General features: G+C 36.8%; 1 protein-coding gene across 4 annotated transcripts in view; it reads left to right on the forward strand.

Moving 5' to 3' along the window:
- The window catches only part of Ophn1 (oligophrenin 1), a 508962-nt gene that overhangs the window by 468267 nt on the left and 18074 nt on the right, over positions 1-22621 (forward strand). For all 4 annotated transcript variants that reach the window (XR_015448092.1, XM_087203252.1, XM_087203253.1 and 1 more), the window contains 2 exons: positions 8645-8792; positions 13900-14223. Coding sequence is in view for 3 of the 4 variants with exons in the window: in XM_087203252.1 (XP_087059378.1) it covers positions 8645-8792; positions 13900-14223 (472 nt within the window). In the remaining variant the exon portion in view is untranslated. The remainder of the gene's footprint in view (positions 1-8644; positions 8793-13899; positions 14224-22621) is intronic.

Genomic DNA, 22621 nt, shown 5'->3' on the forward strand with positions numbered 1-22621 from the left:
TTGTTCCCTAATGGCCAAGGTGCTAATCATTTATTTTTATGGCCATTTGTATTTCTTTTGTGAGGTGTCTATTTCAATTTCAAGTTTCATTTCAATTGCCGATGCTTAATTGTGCCTGTTATTTTGTAGGAAGGGTCTAATTTTTTGAGTTGTTTATATATTCTAGACATTAGTCCTCTGAGCAATAGCTGGCAATTTTTTTCCCATTTTGTAGTTTGTCACTTCACTCTGTTGGCTGTTTCCTTTGCTGTAGGGAAGCTTTAAACTTTAATATAATCCCATTTGTTGATTCTTCATGTTATTTCTTGTGCCATTGGGGTCCTTTTCAGAAAGTCCTTGCCTATGTGTATGTCCTCAAGAGTTTTACCTATTTTATCTTCCAGCAGATTCAGCATTTCTGTTCTTTTATCTAGGCCTTTGATAAATTTTGATTTGATTTTAATACAGAATGAGAGATATGGATCTAGAATAATTGTTTTGCCTGTGTATAACCAGTTTACCCAGCACTATTTGTTTAAAAAGCTATCTTTTCTCCAGTGTATGTTTTTGGTTGCTTTGTCAAAGATCAGCCAGCATGGTATGGGCACAAAAATAGACATATTGATCAGAAAGAATCCCAGGTACCTTCAGCCATCTGATCTTCAACAAAACTCCAATATATTGAGTTTTAAAAAAACTGACTTACATGTTTTCTCACTATTGAGATTTGGGAGTTCTTTATGTTTTTGATATGTCTTTTGTAAGATATAGGATTTGACAATATTTTACCGTAACCAGGGGTTATTTTTTCATTCTTTAAGCACATTGTTTTTTGAGACAGGGTCCCACTATGTAGTTGAGGCTGGCCTTGAACTCACTATGTAGCCCAGGCTAGCCTCAAACTCAAGGTGATACTCATGCCTCAGCATCCTGAGTGTTGGGATTGCAGTAATGTGACATCATGCCCAGCAAAGTTTTAAATTTGATGAAGTCATATTTATCATTTTTAAATAAATCATTGTGCCTAAGAAATCTTTGCCTACCCCAAAGTTGGAAAGATTTTTCTCCTAGAAAGTTTTATATTTTTGACTTTTACATTTGGGTATAAACCATTTTGAAATTTTTTTTTGTATGGTGGAAGATGTGGATTGAAATTAATTTTTGCATATCTCATTGTTTATGTATATCCCATTGTTTCATCACCATTGCTATTCTTTTTCCACTGAATTCCCTTTGAAGACAAAATCATCTATATATTTGTAAATCTGTTTCGGGGCTTTCTATTCTGTTCCATTCATGTGTTCACCTGTTTTGATACCAATGCTGCACTGTTTCCATTTTGTAGTTTTATAATAAGGCATGAAATCAGGTAATATCAACCTGCTAAGTTTGTTTTTCTTGCTTAAGATTCTTTTAGCTCTTCTAAGTCTTTTGCATTTCCTTATACATTTTTGAATGAGCTGCTCAATTTCCACAAAAAAGCTGACTGGTATTGAGGTTGTATGTGGTTTTTAGATCAATTTTGGGAGAATTTACATTTTAATAACATTCAGTATTCTACCTGTGGGCAAATATATCACTCTGTTTATTAGGTTTTCTTGATTTTTCTCAGCAATGTGTTGAAGTTTTTAGTAAACAAGGTCTCTCCACTCTGGTACTCTGCCTTGCAAACGCTCACTTCCTTGCATTCCCTATACTTGTAACCCTACCTCCTTAATGTAGGGAGGCTGCTAGGCTTCACTTGGGTTCCTCTTCCTGCACTATGTCCTACAAAATTCTCTTCACTTTGTAAGTAGAGCCCAACTATTTTGTTTTTCCTTTTTCTCAGAGATCAGTTTCCTTCTCTGCCAGATTTCTAATGCCTCAAAACCCATCATTATATTCATTCATTCTCACTACCCCCCTCTCTCATTTTAGGTCAGAAGAGCAAAACTAGACCCTGTTGCCCTATCCTCACAAGAAGTACTTGTTATGGTCTTTTCAGGGGGCAGTTTTGTCATTTATATTGTAATTATAGATATGCTTGGTTTTTGACCCAGTAGTTCCATGCAGTCTTCTAGGTGCCAGAGGTTGATCAATAAACATGACAGACATGCTTTCATAAAGATTAAAAAAGTCTCTAGAAGACAGGCAACAAACTAAATAAATAAAATATGTACTATGTGATTAGAAATGCTAAAGAAACAAAAGAATAAAAGGGAAGGCAGTTAGTAAGTGTTGTGTAGACAGAGGTGTGTCAAAGCTTACACACATGAACCTGAAAGGTCTTCCAGGAAAAAGTATATTTGATTGCAATCCTGGCAAATGGACAGAGCAAGCTACATGGATATCTGGAGAGAGAGAGTACTCCAGGTACAAGAAATAGTCAGTGCAAAGGCCCTGGTGTGTTTTAGGAACAGAAAGAAATATTTGTAACTACTGTTACAGTCACTGAACAGATGCTCATAAAAGTGGTAGTTGTTTAGAATATTATTACTGATGGCAGAACCAGGAATATGACCTAGAATTTTGTGGCCTCATTGCTCATCTGCTTGCTGCTATGTCATATTCTTTCTTTCTTACAGCCCACGAGATACTACACATACTGGTTTGTGATTATTCACACATTGTTCCTTTTTCATTGTGTAAAAACACAGGCTCACCATGTGTTTTCAATCATGTGATTTCCATGGTGACCCTTGCCTGACAAGATGCTGGGCTCAGACATTTCATTTCCTAGTAGTCATTGGAGTTTACACTGTTATTCTCACTGGATGAATTTAGTCCTCTTCCTCTCTTACAACATATGTGTGTATTTCAAAGTGTGTGCACTCAGGGCAGAAGGTCAATCTCCCCAGAAAGACAAAAATCCTTAAGTACACATGAAATGCTATAAAAATCATAATCATAGTTCCTCCTGCCCTCCTTCGACACTATGGATGTCATCCAAAGCTGCTTGTTTTGCAATTTTTGTAAATTAACTTTATTGGTACATTTTAGGTATACATTATGATCACATTCAAAATATGAGAAAAGGAAAAAATGGAAACAAATCTTTTGTTTTGCAATTTAATTTAACTTTGATTTTTTGAATAGGTACCCTTCTATGAAATTTTAAAAGAACAAAATGATGTAAGAGAGAAAAAATAAGTTTTCCTCTCTCTGTTCCTCAACCAATCATTATTTCTGCCTGGAGACAAACAATGGAACTGAATCCTTTGATATTTGAGAACACGTGTTTATGTACATATAAGTACATTTCGTCTCTCTCTGCATCTGATCTCCACCTATACAAAGCACCTTGATAATTTTATTTTTATTATTTTATATGTTGTGATATATAATAATCACATTCATTTTGGGGAATTGGTACATATACAATATCACAGCTTGATCCCCTCTTCCCCAACTCTTCCTTTTCCCCACTTCCTCAGATCTCTCTCCCATCTCCATAAAGTCTACCTTCCTATTTCCTGCCATCTCTTTTATTTTTTTCTTTAAATTGTGTATATTTTGGGTTTTTCAAGAGAAGTCATGTGACATTTGACCAGTATTTGATTTATAGCACTTAAAATTATGGTCTCAGGATTCATCAGTTTTCCTACACATGACTCACATTATCCATTTTTATGGCTGAGTAGTACTCTATTGTGTGTGTGTGTGTGTGTGTGTGTATATATATATATATATATATATATACACCACATTTTATGTATATATTCATATGTTGATGGGCATATAGGCTGCTTCTAAGATTTAGCTATTGTGAATTTTGCTGCTATAAACATAGGTATGCATGTATCACTGTAATATGATATATTTAACTCTTTCAGGAAGATACCTAGAAGGAGAATATCTGGGTTGAATGGAATTTGTAATTTTAGTATTTTGATGAATCTCCATACTGATTTCCATAGTGGTTGTATTAGTTTATATTCCCATCAACAGTGTAGAAGAGCTCCTCTTACCTCAACCTCGCCAACGTTTGTTATTGAGTTATTGATGATAGCTGTTCTTTCTGGAGTAAGATGGAATCTCAGTGTTGTTTTGATCTGCCTTTCCTTAATGGCCAAAGATGCTGATAGTTTTGTATGTCTATTGGCCATGTGCACATCTTATTTTGAGAATTGTCTATTCGTTTCAATTGCCCATTTTTAAAATTGGGTCCTTTATTTTGTGTGGGAGTGGGTTGTAATTTTTTTTAGTTCTTTATATATTCTAGATATTAGTCTTCTGAGAATTAGCTGGAAATTTTTTCCCATTCTGTAAGTTATCTCTTCACTCTATCGATTGTTTTCTTTGCCGTGCAAAAGCTTTTAAATTTTATGTAACCCCATTTATTGATTCTTGGTGTTATTTTTGTGCATTTGGAGTTCTGTTCAGAAAGTTCTTACCTATGTCTATGTCTTAAAAAATTTTACCTATTTTATCTTCCAATAGATTCAGTGTTTGTGTTTTTGTGTCTTGGTCTGTGGTCTATTTTGGTTTGATTTTAGTGCGGAGTGAGATATGTGGGTTTAGAGTCATTCTTTTGCCTGTGGATAACTACATTTCCTCGCTCCATTTTTTAAAGACCCTGTCTTTTTTCAAGCATATAATTTTGACCTTTTTTTAAAAAATCAAATGCATGAAGATGCATGAGGTTGTTTATGCATCTTCAATATTATTCTTTGGGTGAACATGGCTATTTTTTGTGCCAGTATCATGCTGTTTTTATTTCTGTCACTTTGTGGTAAAACTTGAAATCCATAATTGTAATGTTTCCTGCTTTTGTCTTTTCACTCAGGTTTTTTTGGCCATTCTGCTTCACTTCTGATTTCATATAAATTTTAGCATTATTTTTTCTAGTTCTGTGAAGAATGCTATTGGTATTTTGATTGGAATTGCATTAAATCTATATATATATTATTGTTGGTAGTATTGTCATTTTGACAGTATTGGTTCTGCCTATCCAGGAAAAGGGGATGTCTTTCTGTTTTCTAATGTCCTCCTCAGCCTTTTTTTCAAGGTACTGTAGTTTTCATTATAGAGGTCTTTTATTTCCTTGGTTAGTTTCATTCCTGAGTGTTTTAAGTTTTTTGACCTTATTATGAATGGGATTGTTCTCCTGAAATCTTCTCAGTGGGTTCATTGTTGTTGTACAGGAATGCTTTTGAGCTTTGTGTGTTGATTTTGTATCCTGCCACTTTGCTCAATTTGTTTATTAATTATAAGTGTCTTCTGGTAGAGTTTTTTGTGTCTTCTATATAAATGATAATGTCATCTGGATATAAAGATAGTTTGAGTTCTTTCTTTCCTGTTCATATCCTTTTTCTTTCTTTCTCTTGCCTGATTGCTGTGGCCAAAGTTGTGATTACAGTATTGAAATGGAGTGGTGAGAGGGGACACCCTTTTCAGTTCCTGATTTTATAGAGAATGTTCAATGTTTTCCCCATTTAATGTGATGGTGGCAGTGGATTTGTCATAAAACAGCTTTTATCAGGTTAAGGTAAGGTCCTTCTATACCTATTTTCATCAGGGTTTTTTTAAATCACAAATGGATGTTAGATTTTTGTCAGTGGTTTTTTATTTATCTATTGAAAATGTGATTTTATCTTTGTGCCTATTTATATGGTGCATTATATTTACTGATTTATGTATATTTCTGTATATTGTATATTTATGTATATTTACGTATATCCTTGCAATTAAGCTGTCCTGGTCATGATTTGTGTTCTTTTTAATGATTTTTTGCATTCTATTTGTAAGTATCTTGTTGAGAATTTTTGCATCTATGTTCATTAAGTAAATTGGCCTCTATTATTCTTTTTAGGATCAAGGCCTAATTGACCTTCTCTGTGACTACAGAGGAGAAAAAACAGCAAGCTGTGCCTCCTTTACCCACATGTAGGCATGCTAACATGTTGCAAGTCCTAGAGAAGAGTCTATACAACTGAAATCTGGTTGTTTACCTGGGTATATGCTATAGATAACAGGTATCAGATGAATCTTCTATTATCCTGATTGCTTGTTTATTGGAATATAAGTTTTCAAAATAGTTTCTTGTAATCCTCTGCATTTTGGCAGTGTCTGCGATTTTGCTTTCTTCATTTTTAATTGTATTGATATGAGTTTTTTCTTCCCTTCTTTTGGTAAGTTTGGCTAAGATTTGTCACTCTTATTTATGCTTTAAAGGCACTGTTTGATTCACTGATATTTTGTATATTTTAAAATCTCAATTTCGTTAATTCTGCTTTGATCTTTATAATTTCTTAAGTTTTGGATTTGGATTGCTCATGTTTCTATAGGACTCTGACATGCGTCATTAGGTTTGGGTGTTTTTTTTTTTTAATTTGGGATCACTCTTTTTCTAATGTAGCCATTCATAGCTATAAACTTCCCTTTTAGAACTGCTTTCATTTTCTCCCATAGGTTTTTTTTTTTTAGTACCGGGGATCGAACTCGTGTCCTTGCGCTTGCACAGCAGGCGGTGAAACCACTGAGCTAAATCCCCGCCCCTGCCATAGGTTTTGGTGTGTTGTCTTGCCATTGTTTGATTCTAGGTACTTCTATATTTTTTCCTTAACTGCTTTTGTTACCCATTGGTTTTTCAAGGGTGTATTATTCAATCTCCATGTGTTCCCATAGTTTCTGTTGCTGTTGATTTCTAGTTTCATTCTGCCATGATCAGATAGTATAGAGGAGATTATTTCAGTTCTTTTGTATTTATGTAGTGTGTTGTATGGCCTAAGACATGATCTATTTTGGAAAAAAGTCCATGTACTTCTGAGGAAAATATGTGTTTTCTGTTATTGTTGGATGAAACGCTCCATAGATATCATTTGTTTGATGGTGTGATTCAACTCTGATATTTCTTTGTTGACTTTTTTGTACAGTTTATTTTTTAGAATGGGATGATAAAGTCTCCATTGTGTCTATATCTTCTTTTATATCCAGTAGTTATTGTCTTATGAAATTGGGTATTCCAACATTTGGCACATATATATTTATAATTATTATCCCTTCCTGTTGAGTTGTTCTTTCAGTATGTAGTGACCTTCTTTGTCTCTCTGATCAGTTTTGGGTGGATGTCTCCTTTGTCTGAAAATAAGATAGCTACTTCTTGCTTTGGGGCTCCTGTTGCAAGGGTTATCATTTCTATCCATTCACTTTCAATCTGTGTGTTCTTTTGTGGATGAGATATGTATCTTGAAGGCAATATATAGTTGAGTTTTGGCTTTTAATCCAGTGTGCTGGTCTGTGTCTTTTGATTAGGAAGTGATGACCACTGGAGTTACTATTGATAGGTATTTACTGAATCCTGTCGTTGAATTAATTTTTCAATGCTGATTCCTGTATTTTTTCATTTTGTTTAACTAATCTCCAAGTTAGATATATTCTTACCTGTGGGCTCTTTAGTGATGTTGGCCTTGCTTTCTCTGTCTAGGATTCTTTTGAGTACTTTTTGTAGTACTGGTTTTGTGGTCATGAATTTTTTTCTATTCTCGTTGTTGTGAAAAGTATTTATTTCTCCATGAGTTTTGAAGGATAATTCTGCAGGATATGGTAATCTGGGTTGGCAAATTTTTTTTTCTTTTAGGGATTGAAAAACTTCACTCCAAGCTCTCCTAGTCTCTAAGGTTTGTTTTTAAAAATCTACTCTTATGCTGATAAGCTTTACATTATGAGTTACTTGATTTTTTTTCTAACAGATTTTAGCATTCTCTTTGTGTTGAATTTCTAGGAGTTTGACTATGATGTGTTGTGGTGAAGTTCTTTCTGGTTGTGGGTATTTGTGCTTTTATATGACCTTGTTTACCTGGATACTCATTTCTTTCCCTACATTTGGAATCATTTGTGCTATGATCTTGGTAAATAAATTTTTTATACATTCAATGTCATCTTCTAACCTTTCTTTAACTCTTACAGTTTTTTTTTTTTGAGTCATGTAGCAGCTGTTGGATCTAGTTTCCTCATGTCTTGATTTTTGTGTATCACCAAGTACATGATTTACTACATGAACCTTGTCTTCAAGTCCTGGCAGTCTCTCCTCAGATTGGTCGTACCTGATGCCCATATTTTCAGTTGTTTTTGTATTCAGGATTTGTGCTTGATTCCTTCTCATAATTTCTAATTTTTCACTAAAGTGGTCATTTAGATTTTACATTGTTTCCTTTAATTCAGTAAACTTTTTTGTTTTTGTATTCTTTAAGCTGGTTGAACATCTTTAATTTACATCCTCTTTGAGCTCATTGAACATCTTATATATTGCTAACTCTTTTCACTTGATTTCTACCACTCCTTGAGAGGTAGACAGTGCTAGCCTCATGTTACAGTGAGGATACCATGGCTCAGATGGTGTGTCTGTCATGTTACAGTAAGGGTACTGTGGCTCAGAGAACAGAGTTGGCTTGCCTAAGGTCTTCCCAGGCAGTAAGTAGAAAATGTGGGACTGATGTTGCTGTCTGTTCTACATTCTTTTTACTACAATAAGGAGTGCCAGGTCTTATGTCTATAACACTTAAGGAGAGATATATATATACACTTGCTGGTAGTTAGAATGATTGAGAAAATTCCCCTAATTCCTTTAGCCATTTTAGTATTCACATGGTGGATACTACATGTAATGCTGGCAGGAATCAGTTGGTAGGCAGTATGAGCAGATATATAACTTACTCTAATTGTCATCTTTCTTACTCTTTCACAGATCTGTTCAGGTCCACCTGAGGAAAGTGCTCCACCCCCAGTGCCTCCACCTCGAGTGGCAGCAAGAAGGCACAAACCAATCACAATTTCAAAGCGTTTGCTGCGAGAAAGAACCATATTCTATACTTCTTCCGTGGATGAAAGTGAAGGTCAGTATTAAAGTTCAACCTTAGTTTGTAAATAGAGATTAGACATAAAGAGGACATTGAAGGGGTGAAGTAAGGTGTGGTCATTTTTCTCTGTACAAAAGGAGACTTTTCTTAGCCCCTGGGCTTAAAAGCAGCCAAGGCTTACAGTTTATACCCAGAGAGGGTATTAATTCTTTGGCAATGGATATGATATGGATGAGTTTGTAAAAGAAGTTAACATGATGCCTAATAGGGGCGGTAGAGCATGCAAGATGTTCTTAGATCTGTGCCCCCAGTACACTGCAATGTGTGATCAAGGTGCTTTTTGAATGTTCTGAGATTTTAAATTCAAATGAAGCTAATATAGATTAAATAACTTCTATGTTCCAGGTACTGTGCTATATGCTAGGTGAAATTATGACATACTCCCTAGTCTCAAGGAGCTTCCAGGATAAAGGAGACATAGTTTTATGAACAAATATGTGCCATCCAATGGAATAATTGCTAGTATGGAGATTGTACGCATTCTTCATAGGCCTATGCCCCCCACTACTCCACTGAAACTACTTTTGTGAAGGTTGCCAATAATCTCCATGTGACCAAACCTAAAAATCACACCACTATTCTCATCATACCCAGCTTATGAGCAGCATTTGACACATTGACTCTTTTTTTTTTAAAGCCTGAATTTGGCTTTCAGAACAACAAACTCACCTTTTACCTCACTAGACATTCCATCTCAGTCTCCTCTATTGGTTTTCCTTCTTTGCCCAACTTCTACATGTTGGAGGGTGCCAGAGCTTTTTTCTCAGTTCTCTCTTGTCATTTTCCTAGGTGATCTCAATCTCTGTTTTAAATGTCATTTGAGTGTTTAAGGTGATTTTCAAATTTCTATATGTAGGAACTAGCAGCACCAGTCACCTGATTGTTAAGGCCAAGAACTTCAAAATCATCCTTGATTAGTCTTCCTTTTGCCCTTACATCTGATTGGTCAGTACTTTCTATCAGCTCTAACTGCATATTATTCATGCCAAATAAATCTTTCTATTTCCTACTGCTGCCCTCTTGGCTGAGCCTTTGTCATCTCTCACCCGGTATCTTTGCTTGCTTTCTTACCTGCCTCCATTCCATTCTCCACAACAGCATGTGAAATGTACATCCGTCTGAAAATATTAAGATATATTATGTACATATACCAATTCCCATGAGGAATGTGATCATTATGTACTACACACATATACTAATAAAACTATTGAGAAAAAATTAAAATGTAAGTCACATCCCATCATTCTCTCTGCTTTAAACTTTTAGTGATCTCTCTTCATGTTGAGAATATAATTTGCATTTATGCTGTATTATATAACCCTTCCTTTCTCTCTGATCTTAATTTATGCACTTCATGGTTTTATCACCCCCTTTGATCTCTCTGCTGTAATCTCATTGGTCTTGATGTTACCTGTAGGTGTCAGTCTTACCAAACAGCCTTTGTATTTGCTGTTCTTGGTCCTAAATATTGTTCCTCTAGAACTTCACAACTATTATTCCTTCATTTCAGATCTTGGCCAAGTGCCATTTCCTCATAAACAGCTTCTTTGAGCACTCTAATTAAATAGTTCTTTCTCCTTCTGCAACCATTGCCTATCTCTATGCACCACTTTATTTTATTCATATCACTTTCTACAATTGTTGACATACTATTATCTTTCTCATTAGAATGTAAAATCTATTTCATCACCATTCCCTAGAAAAATTTCCTCTATGCATTTATAGAATGAAAGAATGTATAAGGAATGATGAAGAGAAAAGGATTACCTAGCTTAAGGGATCACTTTTCTCATGGAGGTTGTGAACTGTTATTCAGGAGAAAATGGAAGGGAACATTGACTGCCTACTTCATTGTTTCATAATTTCTCTTGCTTGCTCTCATTTTGTTTTGTTTTGTTTTGTTTTGTTTTTGGTACTACTAGAGATTGAACCCAGGGCCTTCACAGTGAGGTACAACTCCAGCCCTTTTTTTATTTTGAGATAGAGTCTAGCTAAGTTGCCCAGCTAAGCTTGAACTTGTGACCCTCCTGCCTCAGCTTCCCTGAGTGCTGGAATTACATATGTGTACCACCACACCTGGCTCATAATCACATTTTTATGGAATAAATTTGTTTAAAGTCTTCCCAAATATAAAGTCTCTACCTGCAAAAACACTTTTTCTCACTGTATTCTCCAGTACCAGCACAGTACCTGGTACAAAGTAATTTATCAATAAATGAGTATAATAAATGAATGAGCTGGGTGTCAGTAGACCTAAGATCTAATTTCATCTTGGCCACTAGCCTCTTGATTAACTTGAGCTAGCCACTTTTCCTCTCTGAATATCAATGTGCCTCTCTGAATGATTTGTGCAGGACGATCTGCAGTGAGCTCAGCCAGTATTGACACTTATTTTTTAACTTTTTTAGATTGAAATATTATTCACATACCATAGGATTTACCCTTTTAAATTGTACAGCTCAGTAGTTTTAGTATATGTTGTATAAACATGTTTTTCCATTACTCCAAACAAACCCATACCTTCCAATAACCTGCCTCCCTAACCCTTGACAATTACTAATCTTCTCTTTGTCTCTACAAGTTTGACTAATCTGGATATTTCATACAAATGGTGCTTTTGTTATGTTCGTTTTGCGATACTGTGGACTAAACTCAGAGACTTCACACTGATCTACATTCCCTAGCCGTTTTTATTTACTCATTTTTTTCTTTTAAAATTTGAGACAGGGTCTTGCTAAGTTGCTAACTTTCCCAGGTTGGTCTCAAATTTGCAATCCTCCTGCCACAGCCTCTCAGAGTGCTGGCATTACTGAAGTGTATCACCATGCCTGCTCACTATGTAGTCTTTTAAATTATATAACTTATAATGTATTCAGGGTTCATCCATGTTGTACCACATATCAGTATTATTGCCAAATAGTAGCCAAGTATATGGGTATACCATATTTTGTTTAATTATTCATCATTTGATGGAAATTTGAGGTGTATTCACATTTTGGCTGCTATGAATAATGCTGCTGTGAGCATTCATGCAGAGCTTTTTGTGTGAATGTTTTCAATTGTCTTAACTATGTACTAGAACCCCTGTTCTATGGTCACTCTACATTTAAACTTATAAAAACTTTAAAGAATGACCAGGTTCTTTTCTAAAGGAGGTACATCATTTTGCTTTGCCACCAGCAATGAATGACAGTTCTAATTTCATCATATCCTCGTTCATATGTTGTAGTCTGACTTTTTGATTCTTGCCATCCTAAGTGGGTGTGAATCCATAATCTCATTTAATTCTCAGCATTCCTGTGTGAGATAGGTATGAGGCTCCATTTTATAATGACATTGGAAGCCCAAAGAGGGTGAATATTTTGCCCAATTAATACAACTGCTAAATGACAGAACAGCAATTTGTACCCAATTATCTTATCCCAGAGCTCATTTGCCTATTACAATGTTGTATTTCCTATAACCTGTCTGAATACTGTTCTAAAGGAACCAACCCTTCTATTCACCATGGTTCTTTACCTGCAGCATCTTCTTATCTTACTCCAAACTTATTATTTTGTTTTAAAATAGTATTTCAGTGAATCCTTCTACCACTCTCATGGACACCTTCATACCCCCATATCTAAGCTCCAGCTACTCTATCTCTTCAGCATCTCTTGAATCTGTCTCTCTTTGCCAATGCTATTCCAGTTCAGATCTTTCTTGTTAACATTCCCATAGCTGATATTCCTGCCTCCAGTCTCTCTGGTCCAGTCTGCTTTTCATAATGAACCAATGAGCTATTCTAAAAACACATATTTTCCAAGGCCACTTCTCTGCCCAGCGGTAGTTTGTATTCCTGAGTGTGGAGTTCATAGCCTTAATTCTAACAATTCCAACCTATCTTAAAAACCTCATCTCTAGCTACTCACACCTTTTCTCTCAAATGTTCAAGCCAAAGTAGACTTTTTATTTTTAAAATATTTTCTTAGACAAACCATGGTCTTTCGCTCCTCCAAGTTGGTCTTTATGTAAATCTTCTCTCATTTATACCCAATACCTACTCCTCAATCAGACATAATATCCTTTCATCTGTAAAGAAAATGCTTCAGTGTGTATCACTAAAAGATAAAGACTTTTTAAATTACAACTACCATGCTCATCATACCAAAAACAAAGAATGTAATTCTTGAAAATCATTTATTTAGTCAACATCCAAGTTTTTCTGTTATCTGATGTAAAAAACAAAAACAACCAAAATCCAAACACAATTCATGTATTAGTCTTTTGATTCACCTCCCAGGTCTGATTTTGATGACCAGTACCTATGGTCTTAACCACTAAACTCTGATCTAGATTTTCTATTACCAAAGAAGGTGACAGTTCCCTTAGAGTAGGTGTTATTTGGGGCAGGGGGAGGGGTCATTTGACAGTTTCAGGGGACTCTGTGAATCACTTTAAAATTAGTTTTCAAAACTTCAACTGTATTTGTATAGGCTAATTTTTCTAGAGAGAAGGTTTCTGGTTCTCATTAGAGTCTGAGAATCCTTAAATAAGACTCAGACTCACTGACAAGCATATATTAATGTCACAGGAAATTGTAGGCTGCAAAGGCCAGGGGAAGAACATAAAAGTAGCCATTTGAGGGTTTCTTTATGGGAGCAGAGAAAGCAATTAAATTATGTTATGTTTATTAACTTGAAATTTGAGAGACCTTAACAAATTACATTTGAGAGAAATAGGTAAGAATTGTCTGATGCCTTTATTTAGAAAGAATAAAATATGCAATTCATTGGAGACTATAAGTCCCTTTTGAATTATATATCCCTTTGAATAAAACACTCTGCTTTATTGTGGTTTACTGAATTGTGGTGGTGAAAATCATACTTGGATCTTGAATTCCTTATTTGGATGGAACTTGTGACTTCATATGAATCAGAGAGGGTGGAGACTAATCTTGTGGGATGTAGTAGATTTGTGCCACAGGGTCTAGCATTATGAAAATGTTTACAAATTTTCAAAATTACATATGTAGGCATGTATTAAAATGAAAAAGTTTTAAAGGCTATCATTAATCTTCCCTTTTTGCACCAACTTTTCCCAGATGAGATCCAACATCAAACACTCAATGGTACTATCACTAGCAGCCTAGAACCCCCCAAATTGCCACAACACCTCAAACTACCCATGTCGAGGAGTGGAGAAGCTGATCCTGGGAGGAAGTCACCGAGCAGGCCTGTTTCAGATGGCAAATTGGATCCTTGCCCTGAGGTGGATGTGGGAAAGTTGGTGTCTAGGCTACAGGATGGAGGGACCAAGGCCACCCCCAAAACCAACAATGGACCTGTGCCAGGCTCTGGGCCAATGAAGACCCCCTCTTTGCACATAAAGAGACAAGCTCCCCGGCCTCTGGCTCAGCACAAGGAGGGTAAGTGTTTGAGAATCTCTTGGGCACTAGAATGAATCAAACTACCTTTCACCTTGAGATCTTTTGGCTTTGGAGATATCTTTAAGTGGAAATCTGTTCTGGTTTACTAATACTTATCCTGGAATGGTGTGTGAAACCATAAAAGCCATTCACAACAATCACTAGAACATAAGCTTTATTAGGGGAAGAATTTGGGGCCTGTTTTATTGTCCTCTGTATCCCCAGCACTAGAACAATGCCTGGGCAACACATAGTAGGCACTTTTTATTTGTGGAATTAAATAATAAATGGTACTGATATTATCTATATTCTGGCTTCTGTTGCCATTTATTAAATATCTTCTGTGTACCTGGCACTGTACTAGATGCTGTCATACTATTTCTTATTCTCATGAACCTACTGTGTAAAATGTATTTTTGAGGGGGTTTACTAATTAGAAAATTGATTTATATCTGATAACTGGCAGAGCTGGGATCTAAATCTTACCATATCTGGCAGGGGACAAAGTCTGTGTCCTTTCACAGAGGCCGAACTATCACTTTACCTTCTGATAACAAGCTTTGGATCTATAAATTATCATTTTCCCAGTCTCAGTTTCCAGTTTGGAAGAAGTAGGAACAAAAGGGTACAACTGCTACAGAACTCCAGAGTTTTGAAATTATTACACATTCAAGATGTTGAATTTCATTGGCTATATACAAAGACTCATCAAGAGGCTGTGGTTGATCCAGAGGGAAGTTTTGGAGGATATGATTCTATGAAGATAATATGGTATAATGAGAAAAATATAGACTTAGGTGTCAGACAGGCCTTAATCCAAATTCTTTCCCACTTCGTACCTAGATGACATTCTAAACATATGCATTATGTGTTTATATCCTATCCTGTTCTAAAATGGATTAAGGCATTTCACAGTATAGCCAAAGTTAGAATAGTGTATTTTACAACTATTGAGTATTGACTATGTATGTACCTGGCCCCATTCTACATACTGAGAACATAGGAATGATAAAGATATGCAAGGTGACTCATGATTAGAACAAAGCTTGGCAAATTATGGCCTATGGACTAGATTGGGCCCATTGTCTTTTTTTACATGGTCCATAAGCTAAGTATGTTTTTCTAAAAAGTTTGTTAAATGTTTTAGCCAAGGCAAAAGACAAAAAATGATTTTTTTTTTTTTTTTTGGTACCGGGGATCGAACTTGGGTCCTTGCGCTTGCGCAGTAGGCAGCGAAACCACTGAGCTAAATCCCCGGCCCAAAAAATGGAATTTCATGATAAATGAAAATTATAAAAGTTCAAATTTGTATCAGTAACATAAACACACCCCTTCTTTCACACTACAGCAACATAATAGAATAGGAGCAACATAAACCATGTGACCTGCAAAGCTTTAAATATTAACTATATGACCCTTTACAAAAAATGTTTGCCAACCCTTGCCTAAGATTCTAGAATGCAGGTAAGAAAAATGAGTCCTAGAGTGATGGGAATGGGGAATACAGTAGGAAAATGGCAGTAAGGGAGCTAGTATACAAAATGTTTGCCATGATGTCTTAGACACTTGCTGGAATACCACTGCAGATTTGGTTCTAAACTTTTTAGAGAAAACAAAAATTCCAAGTTCTTAGAGGACAGACAAGTCTATTGTTCAGGTAAAGCACAACTCTTCTATTTTTGAGACCAGGGGAAAATTTCAGTCATGGGTTATGACACATAACAATTTCAGTGTGGGCTGATGGCATTGTCTTAGCACACAACTTAGTAAAAAGTCTGTTCTATGTGGGATCTAGTACAATTTCCATGAAGTAACTTACACTGAATTCTCTGGCTTGATCCCCTGATGTATCTGTGTGATCACAGTTATTTAACTTCTTTGTACATTGCTTTCCATATCTGTAAAATGGGAGAAACAGCTCACCCCACAAAGTTATTGCTAGGAGTAAAAGGAATGACAAAATATCTGGCATATAAGCAGCACTCAAAATATAATATTAATTTCCTCCCCCTTTCCCTCCCTTCTCTAAGATTTGCCTTTTCTGGGAAGTAGCCAAGAAAGGCCAGGCTTCTATATACACATTTGCTTCAGTTTAAGTCATATACTGACCTTCACATCAGGCCAGTGGAAAGTTGAGTAACTCCACTTATACTGATCAGAGTAAATAAGATTTGTCTTGCCTGTCTCTAAGCCTTGAGATCAGCCAAATCCTATCACTTCAGCACACACAGTAACTGATCCCTCATATTAGTTCTGCCTTTGCCATTTTCTGCTGCAAAGTTCAATCCCAACAGCATTCTCTTTTTCCCCTTTCCCCACAGTCCTGTCCCCTATGCTGTTGGCAACAGCTGCTATGATCCAGTGGTGTTAGTTAATGTTCAGTACCTACTATCTAACTTGTCCAGTATCAGCCAAGCTATCTAAATCTGAGCCACAGCATTGTCAGGCTTGGCTTGCTGTCGTAAATCAGTTAGCAACAGGCTGGCGTGATACAGCTTTTTTCAAAGGCCTTGGCCTCCAGCCTTGGCTACAGAAACCAGAACTAAGTTGGCTTTGGCCTTTGTGGAGGATAAGCCAAACCTCTGTTATAGTTGCTTCTTTGAACTGTACCCACTCCTCTTCCTCACCTCTTCTTCCCTCTCTTCTTCCCCATTTTGGCTACTGCTCTATAGGAGATTCCTGGGCATCAAAACAGTTATCAATTAAATAAAAGTTGCAAATAGCTCTGACCTTGAGCTCTAGCTGACAATTGTTTGCCCCTAGAGAAAGCAGTCACCTTAGCTGGTCCCCTCTGCATCTCACAGTTGTCACTTCATTTCAGCTGCTTTTCAGGACACTTCATTGCCTTAGTGATCCAAATGTGCTGCCATTCCCCACCCCCCATCTTCACCCTGTGTAATGATCCAACATTTGAGGGAACATGGTAGTTTCAACAATTTTTTTCTCAGCAATTAAAAATAGCAAAGACATGGTGCATTTTAAGTTGCTTTCTTCAATGACTGTGAACTTAATTATAAAATCAACAGTGTTTGTTGATACAATTTTATCAAGGGATTTTTTTCTGTTCCAGACATGGAGTTGGGAATATTTTCTTTTTCCACTGTATCTATTCATTGTGACAGGCCTGTAGGATAATTTTACTCCTCCCATTTCATAGGTGAAAAAACTGAGGCTCAGAAACATGAAACAACTTGCTCAGAATCATTCAGGTTGTGAGGTGATGAGATGAGGCTTGTACCAATGCTTATTGGGTCCAAGATCCGGACTGTGTTTTTTGTTTTTAATACCACATTGTTATCTTTTCAGCTGCTTTAGCCACCTTCCATTTCTGTTTTTCTAAGTAGTACAGTACTCACTTTTGGGGGAGACAAAATCATACAAGCCCCATTATTTATTCATTTGATGTTACTGCCTCTTACCAGTCCTGGCTTTGCAAAAGGCAAGCATATAGCTACTGTGAGGGGGTGGGGGGTAAGAATTTCCTTTGGGGAATGAAGAGGGAGGAGGACTGTATCTTACCTTACTTTCATGTACTTGCTCATTTATTCGGACATAGTACTATGTGATGGGAGAGACATAGCTCAAAGGCTATGGTCCTACCTTCTAAAAGTTTATGATGAAGCTGGCATCAGCCCAGTATAATCCATATTGTAGCAAGAGTAAAAATAAATCCAGTCGGAGCATGTGGCAAGGAGCTTTTTAGTCTGCCTGAAGCAGTGAGATGAAAGTAGAGAATATAGTACACAATGGGATCCTATGACAGTGGGTTTAGAGACCTCCTTAGGTCCTTTCCTTAGTCTTGACTGGAGAAAAATGACCGCATCTGGGGTGATGCTCCTGGGTTTGAAGGAGGGAATCTTGCAAGGCCTTGCTTATTCATAGGGCCATCAGTCCTCCACTGGGGTGACTAATGCTATGAGTGACATTTACAACTTCTTTAAAAGTATTAGGAACAGACTTGCCTCTGCAGTAAGGAGCGTTCCTGGCCATTGTCCACACTTTCTTGTTTGGACTCATGCTTTAATAATCTACTCCTTGATTTTTCATTCTCTGCCTTTCTTGGAGCCCAACTCCAGATTGTTCCACAAGGGTAATTAATGGATAAGGTGAGTATGGAATAATGCCATAGAGTCAATAGAGCATTCTACAAGACTGGAGGAATCTACAAGTGAAAAATAGCATCCTCTTACTCTGTGCCCCCAGGTTGGGTGTAAGGATGGGTGTAAGGAAAGTTGAAGAAAGTTGCTTAAAGATGAAGACTAAGGACTGTTAGGTCCCAGGAAATCTGCAAATTCTAAGGTTCTTTAGTTACTGTCATTTGACAGAAAATATGGAAAGGAAGGAACAGATTGGCCTGGAGAAAGAGATCAAATTTGTAGTACAGGCCAGGTTGAAGGTTAGGAAGAAACTGAAAGGAAGTACTGTTTGATAGAAAGACCATAGGCTAAACAACCTTAGTGGCTAAAAGGTCAGGCTCTGAAGTCTCCCAGATAAGACTTTGAATCCTGAATCCTTTTATTCCTAGCTGTGGAGCTTCAGGCAAATCATAACCTTTCTGAGCCTTAGTTTTCTCATTTGTAGAAAAAGGATACTAAGTATGCCCATTTAATTGTCATCACAATGATGGGAGACATCTGTTTGCCAGGCACATCCTGAATGCTTAGTAAATGGTAGTATTTGTTCTGTTTTTGCAGGAGACTATTACTAGCTACACAAATTTCCTTAGGTCAGCTTTACTTCTTTGTGTCTAATTTCCTCACTATAAATGGGGATAATGTCTCCATTGCAGGCAAAATTGTTTTTAGAATTAAGTTAGATGAGGTAGACAAAGCATCTACTGATATAAGAGAAGTTTAAGAAGTAGTAGGATTCCTAATAATAACTTCTCAGGAAATGATAGGCATGAAAGATGGGATGTCTGTTCATATATATCCTACTACCAATAAGAAGCTTCAAACCTAAAAATTAATGGCAGAAAAGAGTTCAAAGCTACATTTAGCCTGTTCCGGACTATGCTGAATACCCAGAAAGAGGCAAACCATTATCGAAGGAAGGGGCAAGAAAGGATTCTTAGCCATTCCTCTGGGTCATGCTCAAGTCTCATTTCATTCTCAAAGCGTTCTGACAATCTGCTCTAGAGAACTCTTTATTACCCCACATCTTTGTGTACCCAAGTTTGGCTCTCTAATATGCATGTTGAGTTTTAGTGTTTTTACTTATTTTTGATGAATGCATCTTCTCTCCCCAACTCAATTTTAAGACTTATTATGAACTCTTTCAAATCATTTTTGCACATTTCTTTTGAAAGCATAAGGTTGGGCATGCAAGACCTTATAAAACTCTCAGTATATTAAATACCTTTCAATTTAGATTTCAGAATAGCCCTCAAGCTTGGGGATATCATGTTTGTGTGTGTGTGTCATGTATACTCCAGCTGGAGTTCTAAAATGGGAAAGCTGTCTCCACTGGCCTTCTAATAAACTGAACTACATTTTTCTTTACTCAGTAAATATTTGTTGAATAGCTGCCAGTTACATGCAAAGCAACTTACTTGGTTCTCTTGGAAATACAGAGATGAATCCCACCTGGATTGTGCTCTCAAGTTGCTCCTGTTCTAACAGAGATACAGCCATGAAAGAGCCAAAATACAGGATTCAAAGAACATAATGATCATTGCCTTAAGAGTGAAAGGAACTTGGAGCATCTTAGGCTTCCTAAGAGACATGGCATTTAAGCTGGTGCAAATTTGGGCATGTGGGAATAGGATAAAGAGCATCTTGAAAAGAGATAATTGTAACACATGTACATAGAATAATAAATAATACTGTTTGTCTGAACAGTAAGATATGTGAAGATCAGAAAGGGCAGTTGAAGCCAAATGGAAGAGAGTAGTGAATGCCAGGTTAAACATTTTTGAGTGTATTCTCCAGGTAACATGGAGCCATAAAATCTAAATCTATGAGAGAGAGAGAGAGGGAGAGAGATATTATTTTGAGTGGTTTCCAGGGTACTCTAAAAGCAGCATATGAAAGTCAGCTTAGAGAGCTATAGATCTACAGACTACAGACCTACTCATCTGGGAAACAGGCCAGTCCCCATATTGTACAGGTAGGGAAGTGAGCTAGTGTAGATCACACAAATTAGTTTTAGTACAAAGACTAGAATCCGGGTTTCTTGACTCCTACTTCCCTCCTTGACTTGCAAGTTTGACATTGTAACATAACTGGGACTGAGACAAATTAGATGCAAAAAAGAATAGCATTGGGGTCTTCCAACCAAGAAAACCTTTTGCTGCTATTTCAAAATTTGACTTGTAATGAATCATCAAGTTGCAGCTACAGATAAAAGGCATTGAAGGATACAAGGTTAATGATGTTTGTCATCTAAGGCCCTAGATTGATATCCATTTGTATGTGGCTGTAACTTGGGTATAAATGGTATTCATCTTTGATAGATGTCATCTGGTTCACTCACTAAAGAAACAGGGCAGCGCTGTCAGCTCTGGTAATCTGTGAGCTGCACTGAGGAAGCAGTGTCCTTATAGCCTAGGGCTTCTCAACCTTGGGTGTACATCATATCACCTAGGGAGCACTGAATGTACACATGCCCTGGTCCCATCCAGTTAGGAGCTCTGAAGATGGATTCCAGGTATTACATAATTGTAAAGCTTTTTGCATTTTCCTAATGTGCAGACAGGGTTGAAAACCACAGGAAGTTGGGACTGCTTGGACTTCAGAAATCAGACAGGCCTGGATCTGTTGCTGATAAACTATGAGGTTAATTCTTATCTTGGAGTAGAAAAAGGATAGTAATTTCTCCAGAAATATGACTAATATTAACAAAAATGTATACAAAGCACCAAGTATGGTACTACAGTGTGTGGGGCAGAACAGGTATTCAATAAAAAGGTAGCTAAGGGCCGAGGATTTAAGCTCAGTGGTTCCACCACCTGCCTTGCAAGCACAAGGACCCGAGTTTGATCCCTGGTACCAAAAACAAAATAAAACAAAAAGGTAGCTAAGATATTTTTCTGGTACTGCTTTTTATCATTATCATTGGTAATTTTATATTATTATTAGTAACAACAAAACAGCAGACACTGGGAGAAGCAGTGGATGTGGGAACCAGAGATATGAGTTTCAGTTCTCACTCTACTGCTTATCTAGACACATAGTTTGTAGTAAATTGCTTTACCTTTCTGAACCATGGTTTCCTAAGAGTATATAAAGTTTATTGGAAAAAATAGATTATTATTATTTTGGTTATTTTTTTCTGGTGTAATTCTGTATATCCACCCTAGTCCTAAGGAGCATGGCATGTCCAGAAATGTAAGATATAGACTACTTGGGGAGACAGAATTTGTATTGTGAGAATGAATAATGTTTTGTTTGTTCCTTCTCTAGATAACCAGTCACACTGTATTATTTATTTTTTTTAATTTATATATTAATTGGTACATTTTAGGTATACATTTACATTTATCATTGGGTGTTTGTACCTGTACATGATGTATCTTAGTTCTTATTTTTCCCCCATTACCTATGCGCCCTTCACCCCCACCACCCTTCCCTATTTACATAGACTTTGTTTCCATTTTTTTTTCTTTCTCATAATTTTTCCTTTCCCTTCTTCCCTTTCCCCTTCCCCTCCCGCCACCCCTACACATTGTATTATTGTTATCTCTTTTCTTATCTGTCTCATCAAAATGGCTAGGTGGATGAATTAAAAAGCATACACGTGGACCAATATTTAAGCACTTCATGAACATTTACATGGATAGAAATTATGTATGCTTGCCAGAATGTTCAGGGGGTGAGATTTGATCTGAGTCTTAAGTGATGGTTACAGTGCAAGTGACATGAGATCGGAGCATGTGTAGAGAAAGAAGCAGGGCAGAATCTGATACTTACCCCTGCTATGTGCTAGGTATGATTTGTAGTCCATCTCATTTAGCTCTTACATTCATTTGAGGGGTGGGGAACGTTATGCTCCAAGATGAGGTAATGATAGTCAAAAAGGTTCAGTAACTGTCCAGGATCTCACAGCTTGGAAAGAGTAGAACAAGAATTATATCTGCACAGTGCCAGACTCTGTACTTTCAATAGCATACTAAAAAGTAAGGGTCAAGAGCTTGCTTTGATTGGACCGTGAAGAGAATGGTTTGATAGAGTACAGCTGGTAGATAAAATCCAGAGACAGTGAATTGTGGCCACCTCATGGACTGTCTTGAATTTATGTTAAGGAGCTTGAACTTAGTTCTGTGCATTTTGGTCATGAAGGAGAGGAAAAAGCATTAAAATGATTTTTTAAAATTGTATAACAGGGCCGGGGATTTAGCTCAGTGGTTCTGCCGCCTGCCTTGCAAACTCAAGGTCCGGAGTTCAGTCCCCAGTACCAA

This window comes from Heterocephalus glaber, unplaced genomic scaffold (assembly GCF_053883595.1).
Source record: "Heterocephalus glaber isolate CG9 unplaced genomic scaffold, H.glaber_assembly_v1.0 deba00001790, whole genome shotgun sequence".
NCBI classification, from domain to species: Eukaryota; Metazoa; Chordata; class Mammalia; order Rodentia; family Bathyergidae; genus Heterocephalus; species Heterocephalus glaber.